General features: G+C 33.8%; 1 protein-coding gene across 5 annotated transcripts in view; it reads left to right on the top strand.

Moving 5' to 3' along the window:
* IntS11 (integrator complex subunit 11) overlaps positions 1 to 12,165 on the top strand; it is a 91,682-nt gene that overhangs the window by 20,507 nt on the left and 59,010 nt on the right. For all 5 annotated transcript variants that reach the window (XM_085825969.1, XM_085825968.1, XM_085825970.1 and 2 more), the window contains 2 exons: positions 9,423 to 9,539; positions 11,865 to 11,963. In XM_085825969.1, coding sequence (XP_085682095.1) covers positions 9,423 to 9,539; positions 11,865 to 11,963 — 216 coding nt within the window. The remainder of the gene's footprint in view (positions 1 to 9,422; positions 9,540 to 11,864; positions 11,964 to 12,165) is intronic.

Here is a 12,165-nt window from a genome sequence, read left to right as displayed (position 1 = left end):
AAACACAAAGAAATTATTACGTGACCGAGAGAGAGGCACCTGCAGTTCTGTTAGCAGTGCAAAAGTTCCGAGTCTATTTTGGAAAGGCGGCAATAACAGTGTATTCTGATCATGCGGCGGTAACTAGATTGTACTTAGGGAAAAACTTATCCCCAAGGTTAATAAAATGGGCACTCAAGCTACAAGAATATAATATGGTAATCAAGTATACCCCTGGAAAGGAAAATATCGTAGCAGATGCCCTATCCAGAATAAAAATAGATGAAGAAGGTAATACTGTAAAGGTGGCAATGCTCACAGCATGTACAATAAATTCCCGAGAAACTGTAATAACCGAACTGTGTAAGGATCCTGAGTTTGGAAGCATTTATGAGTATTTAAAGGATCCTGAAAATTTTAGCCACCAAGATATTGTGGCGATAAGAAATAGGGTGGCCCATTACGAACTAATAGATGGTCTATTATTTTATACAAAAACTACAAATTCCAACAACGAATTTCGACCTGTTATCCCAGCTAGTCTTAGATTAAATATCCTGCAGGAGTTACATGACAGCCCTTTAGCTTCTCATGCTGGTATTTGAAAAATTATCCAACGCGTACGCGAGGCAGTCTATTTTCCTGAACTGCAAAAGTTAACAAGGGCGTATGTCCAGTCCTGCCCAACATGTCAAGCAGTTAATTATATTAATTTCCGCTCGGCCGGGTTTCTAAATAGTATCAAATCCAAATTTCCAAATGAAATAATTGGCATCGATTTATTGGGCCCTTTCCCAAAAAGTTAGTTAAATAAAAGTCGCTATCTCCTTGTTATGGTTGATCATTTTAGTAAGTGGACCGAAATTGTTCCCTTAAAATGAGCCTCCGCGAAATTAGTTACTGATTCTATTTTAAATAAATATATTTTAAAATATGGGGCGCCCCTAAAAGTTATATCGGATAATGGTCCTCAATTTGTAAGTAATATATTTGAAGACATGTGCCAAAAACTGGGCATACGTCATTTAAAAATGGTCCCGTATCGGCCACAATCAAATATAGCGGAACGGGTCAATAGAAATATAGTGAAAATTATCCGTAGTTATGTTAAAAATTTTCATAAAAGCTGGGATAACTATGTCAATGAATTTGCTTTCACCCTTAGGACTGCAAAACATGATACAACGGGCAAAACTCCTGCTGAGTTATTTTTAGGCAGAAAGATTATAACGCCGTTAGATAAATTATTTTATGTGCAACAAAGAGCCCCAGAATTTAAAATGGGTGATATAGAAAAATTAATTAAAGAAGCAAAAAAGAATACTGAAGTAGCACAGAGAAAACAAAAACTTTATTACGGCTTGAAACGACGGGGAGTAACTTATAAAGTAGGAGATGAAGTATTAAGAATTAAGCATTCACTTTCTTCAGCACCAGAAGATAAAACTGCCAAATTTTTTCCACGATTTGAAGGACCATATGTCATAAAAAAATAACTCATGCTGTAGTGGTGTTAAAAGCCAGGAATGGTGAAACATGCTCTGCAAACATTGATCAAATAAAACCATACTATGATCGTAATAAAATGCAAATATATACAGATCTTTTGCAGCATCCGGCGCGGCAGGCACAAGCTCCAGGGGTGGAACGACGACAAGTACGAGGGCAAGCCATTAGGAGGCAGGAGCAATTGAAAAGAAAGTTTCCCCATTGGAAATATGTAGGTAACAAGAAAAAGAAGCCATTCCACCATCCAGAAAAGAGAGCTCAAGACCACCCCCAGAATGAAGAAGGGAGAAGTACGACAAATGCAAAGAAAGCCAGGAGAAATAACAGCAACTATAACCCGTCTCCCAAACGGAAGATCTACTCATCGGACAAGACTCTCCGCAGCAAATGTCGCCGAACTGCGGAAGGGCCACTAGCGGCGGAGGAAAAGATACAAGGAAAATTTGAACGGCCAGCAACGAGGTCCAAGCAGGAACGAGAGAGAAGTGTCCCGGGTCCGCCAAGACCACAGGCAGAGGCGAAAAAGAAGGTATTCAAGGGTGACCGAACTGGAGGAAAAAGAAAGCTTCTAGAGGAAGAAACTGAAGGGCGAGCCCGCACAAGAAGGAGGATAAATCAAACTAGAATCTTCGCTACCTTCCAGGACTGGGCTGAGAAAAGAATGTCCGAATATCACAAAGATAAGTAAAATTTTATGTTACTTCGCAAACTTAAGTTAATCTTTCATTCTTACTGCAAGTGGCAGATTTCAAGAAGTTTTACCTCATGTGAGTTCTACCTTTATCGCCAAAAAGGAGAGAAATGAGTTGTTACCGATTTTGGTATTATGTTTTTCAATTACTCGCGAGTAAAACTAAAGTTGATGTATAATAGGAATGTGTAAATACTTGAATATTGTAAAAGTTATTGTATAAATTTTATTTAAAACATTCTGGCAAGAAAGATGTTTTTGTTTGAAAGACTTTTAAAATGTAGTATTTCAATGTAGAAGAATTGGCACTTGCTTGGAAAAGAATAGAAGTTAACAATGTATTACTAATCTATGTTTTAAAATGCGTAAAATTAACGGCATGTTAATATGTTCTTATATACAATGTGAACTGTTATTTTAAATGTTAAGAAATACTGTGATATGGTAAAAGTAAAAGTAATGCAAAAAAAATTTAAACTTATTCGTGTGACTGTAAAAAGACCAAATTATGGTGAATATGTGTTAAAGGTTGAATGAATGTAGTTAGGCTCTCTGACGCTACACTTCAGAGTTAGCCACTTTCAGAATAGTACCTCAGGGTTTAGAGTTGAAGATAGGGTGTGTTACGAGGTCTTGTTATGTTGAATTTTAACACGTTAGTGTTTTGATTGTAGGCGGCAGTGTTGAACACGTATACATAAACACATTCGTGTTTGGTGTTTTCTTTTACAACACATGTCAGAGAGCACGGGGAGAGATAATTAAAATAAAGTCATGAATGAAATAAGAATGTTAAGAGAAATATAAATATTCATGTTACTTGCCATTTCATTGTGTAACATTTCATTAAACTCTGGAAGGAACCAGATTTGAATAAAAGCTCCTGTTTAGATGCAGCACAGATGAAAAATTGGTTGTCCATGGAGCTGATATTGTAAAAACAAATTTTTTTTAAATTTCTAGTTTCTAGTGAGAAATGTTTGTAAAAGATTGGCCTCGCGTTAGATTCTAGAGCTAAAAGTTTTTGACAAGGTCGTTTTAGACCTCAGTTTCAAACTAATTAACTCTGGCGGGAAGTATGTAAGGATCTTAAGTTTTACTAACGTTTATTTTTATTTTAAATCTTTACTATCACTTCTTATTTTCTACTTCCAGCCAGCATTAAAAGCTTTAACTTATTTATGCAAATTTGTCTGGCGAACGCCAAGTATACTTAAGTTGTGGCTTTTTGCCAAGCGAGAGAGAGGAAGGAGTTAGTCGAAGCAGGCCGCTTGCCTTAGAAGTTTTACTCGGTTGCTGGTTGCCTTCCAGGCCAGAAGTTTAATCCTCTTGATAATTTTAAATGTATTGTAGTGTTAACAGTTCTCTGTACTACATACGGCTTCCTGTTAATATACGGCCAATCTTCCACGTAGGCCCTTGTTTATTATTCCAAAGTTAAGTTAGAGTTTAGTTAAATATTTTTATATTCTTACGTTCAGACCACAAGTAGTTGGTCTCTGTATTCTGAAGTACGGAAATTATTGTAAAGAGTGAAAAAAAAAGGGTTTCGTATACCCTTCCTGTGTATCTTGTCTACTTCCCACATTTATTGAACATAGCTTTAGTAAGCTCCCTGTTCCGAATCAGGGTCTTTGCATGTTCCCAAAGAAAGTAAGGCGGAACACTGAACCTGATACCCTTACAAATGTTTTTGAAAAAAATTGCAAAATATCATCACATTTTTTATTTCATTATTAAATACAACAAAACAAAACAAATCAAAATATGTAGGTTTTAATTTTTTGAAGGTGTAAAAGTATTATTATTTTGAAGGTGTAAAGTTGAATTTTTAATTTTTTGAAGGTGTAAAGTATTTATTTTTAATATTAGTTTACTATCCCGAGTTATCTTGGGCAAGCAAAAAAAAGTTAAATATTAGTCTTTGTATAATAGTTTTTGAAACAAGGGACAGCACAGAGTGGTACCTGACGTTCTACACTGGTATCTGGTGTCTTTTCTTACTGGCTTACCACTGGAATCTCTTTCACGGGATCACACGATTTCACGGGATACTATACAATAGGGAAACACGCGACCAGTGCCTCCAAAAGAACCGCGCAACCAACAAAATTTGGCAAACTGCCAATCAAAGCTGAATATTTCCTTTCATTTCCTCCAGACCGAGTAAAACCATGATAAAAGAAATCGTACTAACAAATTCTGCTTCGCCCGAGTTTTCTCGGGATAATAATTAACTGCAATATATACGAACCCGAGATAACTTGGATAATCAGGCAAGCGGTTAATGGACATCGAAACATGCTTTCACTTTGTAGATCCTTTGGCGGCTCCAGAATTGGAAACTTATTTTGACATAATCGAACGTTCAAGCTTAATTTTTATAAAATTGTTCTAACAGTCTGCAAAAAATAATAAGCCAGATCCAATAAGAAGATTAAGGAACAGCACACTTTGCAACATTAACTGAAATGCCTTAGATAATTTTAGCCTAGCTTATACCGTCCATTATCCATTAAATGTGTGTACGTAAACACAGTATGCACATGCTTTTACGCATGTGCATAAAGTTTGTAGCTTCGAAGTCCGGTTTATAGATCATTCTGGATTATGGATGTCCGGATTACAGACTTTGTATTGTATTAAGTGAAGGAAGTAAAAGGGTTGTCATTAAAGTGCAGTTTTCTATTTAAGAAAGTTTAGCCTAAATTGGCGAGAAAACAGGAATAATTCTTGGAGATAATACATAGAGAGTAGGCTGTTACTAAAATACTTATAGTTAAATTAAAAAGTCATAGGCCTTTTAATTAGAATGTATATGTGTATATGGATGTATACACACACACACATACATATGTACAAACATATATACATGCATACATGAATACATTCATCCATACATACATACCTAAATTTCTGAATCCGGTCCTGGTAACAGGAGGGTACCAAAACTAGCAGCTTTCATTTATGACCTTTCTGATTTGTCAGCTGGATTTGAAATAAATGGCTCGATCATGTTTCCCCTCTTTTATTATTTTCTATAGGACTGCTGTACTTCTCATAATCGACATATGGATATATAGTAGGTTGTAAAAAGGTCTCTTATAACACAATCTGGGGTCACCTTTACACTTTCTAGCACTTCTATGATTTTAAGGCTGTTTCATACTGTGATTTGTGGATGATTTTGGCTTTGTTGCATTTTTTATTGAATTTTAGATAATCAGAATCATCAATTTCGATTAAGGTGTATACTACAGATGAGTATGTACCTAAACCTCAGGTGAGACCGAAGGCCGATCATTGTATTTTTAATTTAAATCAAGGGTGCATTAGCACCGCGCCCACAGGCAGAAAGAAGGTTACGCTAGCAAAAGCCTCGAGGTTAAACAATCAGAGTCTTCGCTGTAGTTCGTAGCTCCTCTAGTTATCTAGTGGGGATTCGTAGAAGCCAGTCACGTGGGTGGTCACCCACCAAGTACTGACTCTGAGAGATGCATCTTGAAAACAGGAACACTTGCAAGTGGAAAAATTTGGAATTTTGGAAAATGAAATAAAGTATCCATCGCTTCACAGGGAAATCAATCATTAGTTTTCTGTTTCTGCGAATTTGAGCATATACATTACTGCCTTAAAACTGGCTGACAATTTCTTTGCTGTTGATTTGGCTTTTCGTAAGCTGTCCAGATGTTCAATAATGTTGCCAAGAAAGTCTCTAATTTTCTCATCTTTTAGCTATGGCATAGCTTCGTTCATTTCTTTTGGAATATTGCTCATTCTTATCTTCACTTTATCGCTGAACTGCAATTCTGTCAATTTTTTCTTTTCTTTTTCCGTTACAGGAGCAAATTGTGGTAAGTCCTCATCTTTCCTTGTGAATACTATGAGCTTATTTGGGGTTCTTTTCTTTTCAAATTTCTTGCAATATACTTCACAACCGCGGTAACTGCATACATGATATTTTGGATAATGTCAGGAGCGGTTAACTAAAAAAAGTGCTATTTTTATTGCTGAACTGATGGGCAAAGAATTAGAAACTTTTTTAGGTCAAAGGGGCAGTTTGCCTAGAAGGACTATTAATTTCATTTTGGCATTTGCGTTGATTCACTACAAGCATTGTTTCACTTTTCAAATTGTTGCCACCCAATATTATTGTCCTGTATTATATTTAAAGAAACTGAATAATGAAGAATCTGCATCAATGTAGGAATGTTTCTCGCATTGTGATAAAACGATGGTACCTAGAGCCATCCAGTTTTGAATAATATAATCCTCCTGTGGTGAGTATGGGCATCTGGAAGCCCAAATTTGAAATTTTTTTTATGATCGATTTCATATTTTATAAAACTTTTTGAATTTTTGATGAGCAAACTCAAGGACTTCAAAGCAAGCAGTAGCAACATTGTACAGGAAAAAAAAAAAACATTTTTATCACGAGTGTGCGAGACTCTGTATAAAAAATTCTAAAGATATTCTCATTTTTAATTTATTTTGCAATATTGCTCTTGAACTGAATTTTATGCTTTCAGTGCGAAGAACATGATATGTAATAAATAAAGGTAACACACAAAATGTTTAAAAAAATGCCCCTTTGGAAGTAATTTAAAATCTGAAAACATCGCAGATTTTTTTTAAATTTTATTTATATACCTATTCATTTTATTTGTATTTTGTTAATTTCTATATTCTTTTCTCCCCCACCTTTTTTAATGTTTTATGTTTTAGAAGATTATCAAAAGAATTGCCAAACATAAAAGAAATATTTGCCAACTCTTTGCCAGCCAAAACATTAATAAGTATTGCACATTTTTGGTTAAATGCTTCTTGAAACAGCTAGATCCAGTAAATGAATGAAGCAAAGCCAAAATTATTAAAAAAAAAAAAAAAAAAAAAAAAACAGCATAAAAGCAGACATAAAATCATAGATGCACTAGAAAATTGCCACTAAACCAGGTTGCAACGGAGACCTTTCTTTCAACCTTTTATACATTTGGTTATCGATCCTGAGGAATACAGCAACTCTGTAAAAAATAGCAAAACAGGGAGAACTTGATTGAGGCATTCATTCCAGCTCTGGCTGATGAACCAGACAGAACTCTACAAAAGTTGCTATTTTTATTTAAGCTTAAATTTGGTTTTAGTGTGTCAAAAATAAATAAATAATTTTATTTCATTTTTCTTAACTTTATTCTAACTGCATGTGCCTTTTAATTCTTCAATGCAATTTCATATAGCTTGAGTTAAACCGTTTGTAGTATTAGTCCTAATAAATTTGAATTAAGGAAGAATGACATTCATATGTTAGTTTTTTCCCAACAATGCTAATCAATCTTAATCTGTGCTAATAAAATCATCTTAATCTATCTTAATGCTAATAAAATCAATCGTCATATCTTAATGTTAGATCTGTGACATTGTCATGATCTAACATTAAGATATGACGATGATATATCTTTCCAATTTCCAAAAATCTATTTCATTGTTTGAAATCAAACTTCAAGACATTCTAATACCTTTGAATTTTACCAGTATAAGAATAACCAGTCACCGTTGATGCTATGGATTTGGCTAAATCATATTGATCAGATGTCAGGTTCATTTATAGAAAGCATTTGAGAAGTATTTTTCGAGTTTTTCCTTCTCTGAAAGATTGTACAGTCAAAAGTCTTTAATCCGGACTCGTCGGGACTTCGGCCATTCCGGATTATAGATCATCTGTTTAAATCTGGTAAGATGGCATGCATAAATTATAAAATTAAAAATATGAAACCATAATTTATGATCTAAAGAGTATCAAAATTTACCCAAAAAAATTAATATTTATTTGTTTACTTTATTAAACATTTCTTTCAACACACGCATGCGTAAAGCATACGTTACGCATAGTCGAAATTAGAAAATTGCAACCAGAAAACTATTTGATGTGTATTCGTGATATTTATAATGAATTTGATTTAAATCATATCAAAGACAGAGTACATCGAGATGAAATACTACATTTAGTAAGGAATTATAAGCTGAATAAAAGATAAAAGATAAAAAGATGATAGAAATAATGCTGACAGATTAACTTCCAGTTCATTGTGCACCGTGTTGTCCCTCCCCTCCACCCGCGCAGAGCAGTGTGAAATTGATAAAACATATTTCGGAATGGTTAGAGAATGAAAGGATATGCCTTTATCCATTTTTTGCAGCAATTCCACTTTTTGTTTGATGGACATCGAAACATGCTTTCGCTTTGTAGATCCTTTGGTAGCTCCAGAATCGGAAATTCTTTTTGATATAATCGAAAGTTCAAGCTTACTTTTATAAAATTGCTCTAACAGTCTGCAAAAAATAATAAGCCGGATTCAATAAGAAGGTTAAGGAACAATGCAATCTGCAACATTAACTGAAATAGACAATTAGATAATTTTAGCTTAGCTTATACCATCCGTTATACATTAAATGCACATGCGTAAACGTATTATGCACATGCGTAAATGCATAATGCGTTTACGCATGCGCAGTTTGTAGCTTTGAGGTCCGGATTATAGATCATTCCGGACGTCTGGATTAAAGACTTTTGACTGTATATGTATAATTCCCATCACTTTTTAATCATTTATTAAAAATACATTATTTTAAAAAGCCATAAGAAAACATTTGCTCAGCCATTTGTAATTGCCCAGAATTTGCTCTTTAAACTTCTTTTACTCCTTACCATAGACAATTAGGTTTTATTTTATATACAAACCATGATTTCTCTGTAGCTGTTTTAAGGGACTCTAAAATCATCCTGTGACTATTAAGCTTGTTTTATGTTTATGAAAAGAAGGAAAATGATTATTGGTTACTCCATATGTAGGATCCAGAATGCCTGAATCAGATCCTACTACTATTGTGAGCATTCACATTAAAGCATTTAAAATCAATGACTGGAGCATATTATTTAGAAGATTTTATTTTTATACAGTTATTGTAAAATGAAAACCTATAACTATTAGTCATACTATTATAATTTCAAAAATCATGTATGTTTGGTGAATTATTCCAAAGTTCATTTTAATAATGCAGTTTAATTTGTTTTCGTTTTCCTAATCATGTGTCGTTAGTTGCGGTATGCTTGTTTTCAAAGCATACTTCATTTTACATTTTATAATTTGTGTTTTATTTAATTTTATGTTTTACCAAGATTTGCATGCAGCTCAGTAGTTTATTAATTATTGTTTCTTATGTTAATTTTAATTCATTCCTCTAACAGGAAGATTACAGAAGAATCACCGTGGATAAGAAAGGTGAAACAAATTTTTTTACATCTACTATGGTAAAAGATTGCATGAAGAAGGTTACGACTGTTGGTTTGCACGAAACAGTCCAGGTAATTATATCATGTTATAGTTTTAACTTAATGCCCGAAATAATTTTTTCTTACATAGTCAATAAAAAATGTACTAAATAGTCATTTTACCAATGAAAATGTATTAAGGTTTACTAACAAAACATTAATAGCTATATGGAAATTTTGAAATAAAAAAAAAGCATGGAAACTGATCAGAATAATAAATGGTACTCTTCTGTTATTGGGACCAGATTCAGAAATGTATGTATGTCTGTTATACACACACATATATACATGTGTACATGAACACATACATACATTTATACATACATACATACTAACTGACATCCAATGCAGAAATTAACCCTTACAAATATTTTCCCATCAGTCAAATTCACCCCAATCTTGCAGCCAATCGCATCATAGTAGGGTTTCCATAACATTACTCAGGTTACCATAAATGAAGCAAAGATTTGGCGATAAATGAAACAACTTGGCGATAATCCAAGGGGCACCCTAAAATATAGACTAACCATTAGTATATTTAAGCTTAATATATATAAACTTTGGTTGAATGGATCAGTGTGGTCCAACTTTTAGTTACCCAAGGGCCAATTAAACATTAGTGTAGGAGAGTGAGAGCCAGAGACATTAAAGAATGAAAATGAATTACATATAAATTACTAGTTTAATATAATACTTTATTTTACAGTCTAGAAATCAATGTGATGATTGGCACTGCTTTTTTTTTTATACAAGTTTATATATGCCCACTGTAATTTCAGTAAGGCAAAGTCTCAGGCTCGATTCCAGTGAAGCACTTTCAATGCGATTTCTTGTTTTTGATTCAATTTGTTTGAGGGCCGAAAAAGCACTTTCACACCCATATGTACTTCCAAACAGCGATAACATTTGAAAGAGAATTTATGCAGTTTGGGAAAACGTTCTTTAGAGATCAGTTTACAGAAATGTTTAGTGACATTGCACTTTTTAGTCTGGTAGAATGGATCTGTCTGTAGATCTTAAATTTCTGTTTGAAGGTCGCAAGACACCTCAATCTCTGTGTGGTTGTTTAACAATGAATGTTTTGTTTTTAGGGAGTCAAAATCCTGGAGCTCTTTCTTGATATCAGTAATTATTTCATGAAACATACTAAAATTTGTGTCATTTTCTTCTTTCAGTTGCTGACAAAATGGAAAGTGTGCTGTATTATTTGCCTTCAGTGCAATTTACGTTACATCAAGTTTTTTGTGAAAGCCTTCAATATGTCCATAAAGCTGGGATATATTTTGTTTTCTGCCTTGTAGTTTCAAGTTTAAACCATTTAGATAGGGTGTTAAATCTGTCAGAAAAGCAAGATTATTTAAAAACTGGATTTCTTCAAATTTTTCTTGATACTCATGCCTAATATTCCCTTTTTTGAGGAAAGCAAGAATTTCATTCCTCGACCCAAAAAGCTGTTACAATTTCCAGCACTTAGCTAGCGAACTTGACAGTACAATGAAATGTCACCATACTCAGCATCCGAATTTTCCACAAATGCAATAAATGCTCTTTGTCTCTAGGCTTTGCCTCCCTTTATTAAATTTACAATGTTTACAACAGTTTTCATTGGCTTTCTGAGCCTTATAAGTTTTATTATTTAATTATTATATTTAATATGATTATTTGTATTTATTACTTAACCTTTTGAAGACGGGATGGCCATTATAGTAGCCATAGAGTCCTCTCTTTGAAAAGACAGGGTTGTCCACTTTAGTGGCCATGTCTTTTTCCCCCATTTCCCAGGCTGAAAAGTAGGGTGAAATGTCAAATTTGACTTCCTTGGGGTTTTAACCACTTATCTCTTTCAAAGGTCTTCCTTTTGCGACATAGATGGACCCCTCTGAGAATCCATTAAACTACACACAAGAATCTTTGTTGCAAATACGAGGCGATTTCTTAAAGGGGGGAAAGCATTCGGTTCAAAATTCCCCGTCCTTTGGTAGCTTTTACTGCTACCAAAGCCCTGGCCTCAAAAGGTTAAAGCAGTAAGAAGGGTCTTTTGTTTTTCCCCAAAAAGAAGGACAGGTGCCAACAAAATGAATAAGGGAGCCACATATGGGCTGTGGTTTAGACCACGCTGGAAGAGATGAAAATTTTAAATATGTATTTATACTTGAGCATGTTTTAATTTTGAATATAGTGGTATATTACTTTGTTCCTTAATCGTGCATGTAGTGAAATTAACATAGTAGATACTTAGTATTCCATAAATAGTATTTATGATTTTTCAGTGATGTGAAAAGCTATTTCCTTCCTCCTTCCAAATGTCCTGTTTTTGTTGTTTTAATACATTATTACATTAAAGTTGTATTTTGATAGGTTGATGATGAACTTGAAATTAAAGCTTACTATGCTGGTCATGTACTTGGTGCAGCTATGTTCCTAATTAAAGTTGGTTCCCAGTCTGTTGTCTATACTGTAAGTACTAGTCATTTAAAATTGAATTTGCTTTGAATTTATGCCATGTAAAAACTTTTCAAAAAGTATCCTGCTTATTATGTCTTAGTAACCCAAAAAGTTTTATTTATACTTGACCTTTTTTACCTGCTTTAAGTTATTAGAAAGACATATCAGTAAGCATCTTATCAAATCAATTTTTGTTCAATTTAAAAAATTGCAT

The sequence above is a fragment of the Stegodyphus dumicola genome, chromosome 10, assembly GCF_044657685.1.
Source record: "Stegodyphus dumicola isolate Sdum_Otavi_A_Nest chromosome 10, ASM4465768v1".
In the NCBI taxonomy this organism is placed as follows: domain Eukaryota; kingdom Metazoa; phylum Arthropoda; class Arachnida; order Araneae; family Eresidae; genus Stegodyphus; species Stegodyphus dumicola.
This window is presented reverse-complemented; position numbering and strand designations above follow the sequence as displayed.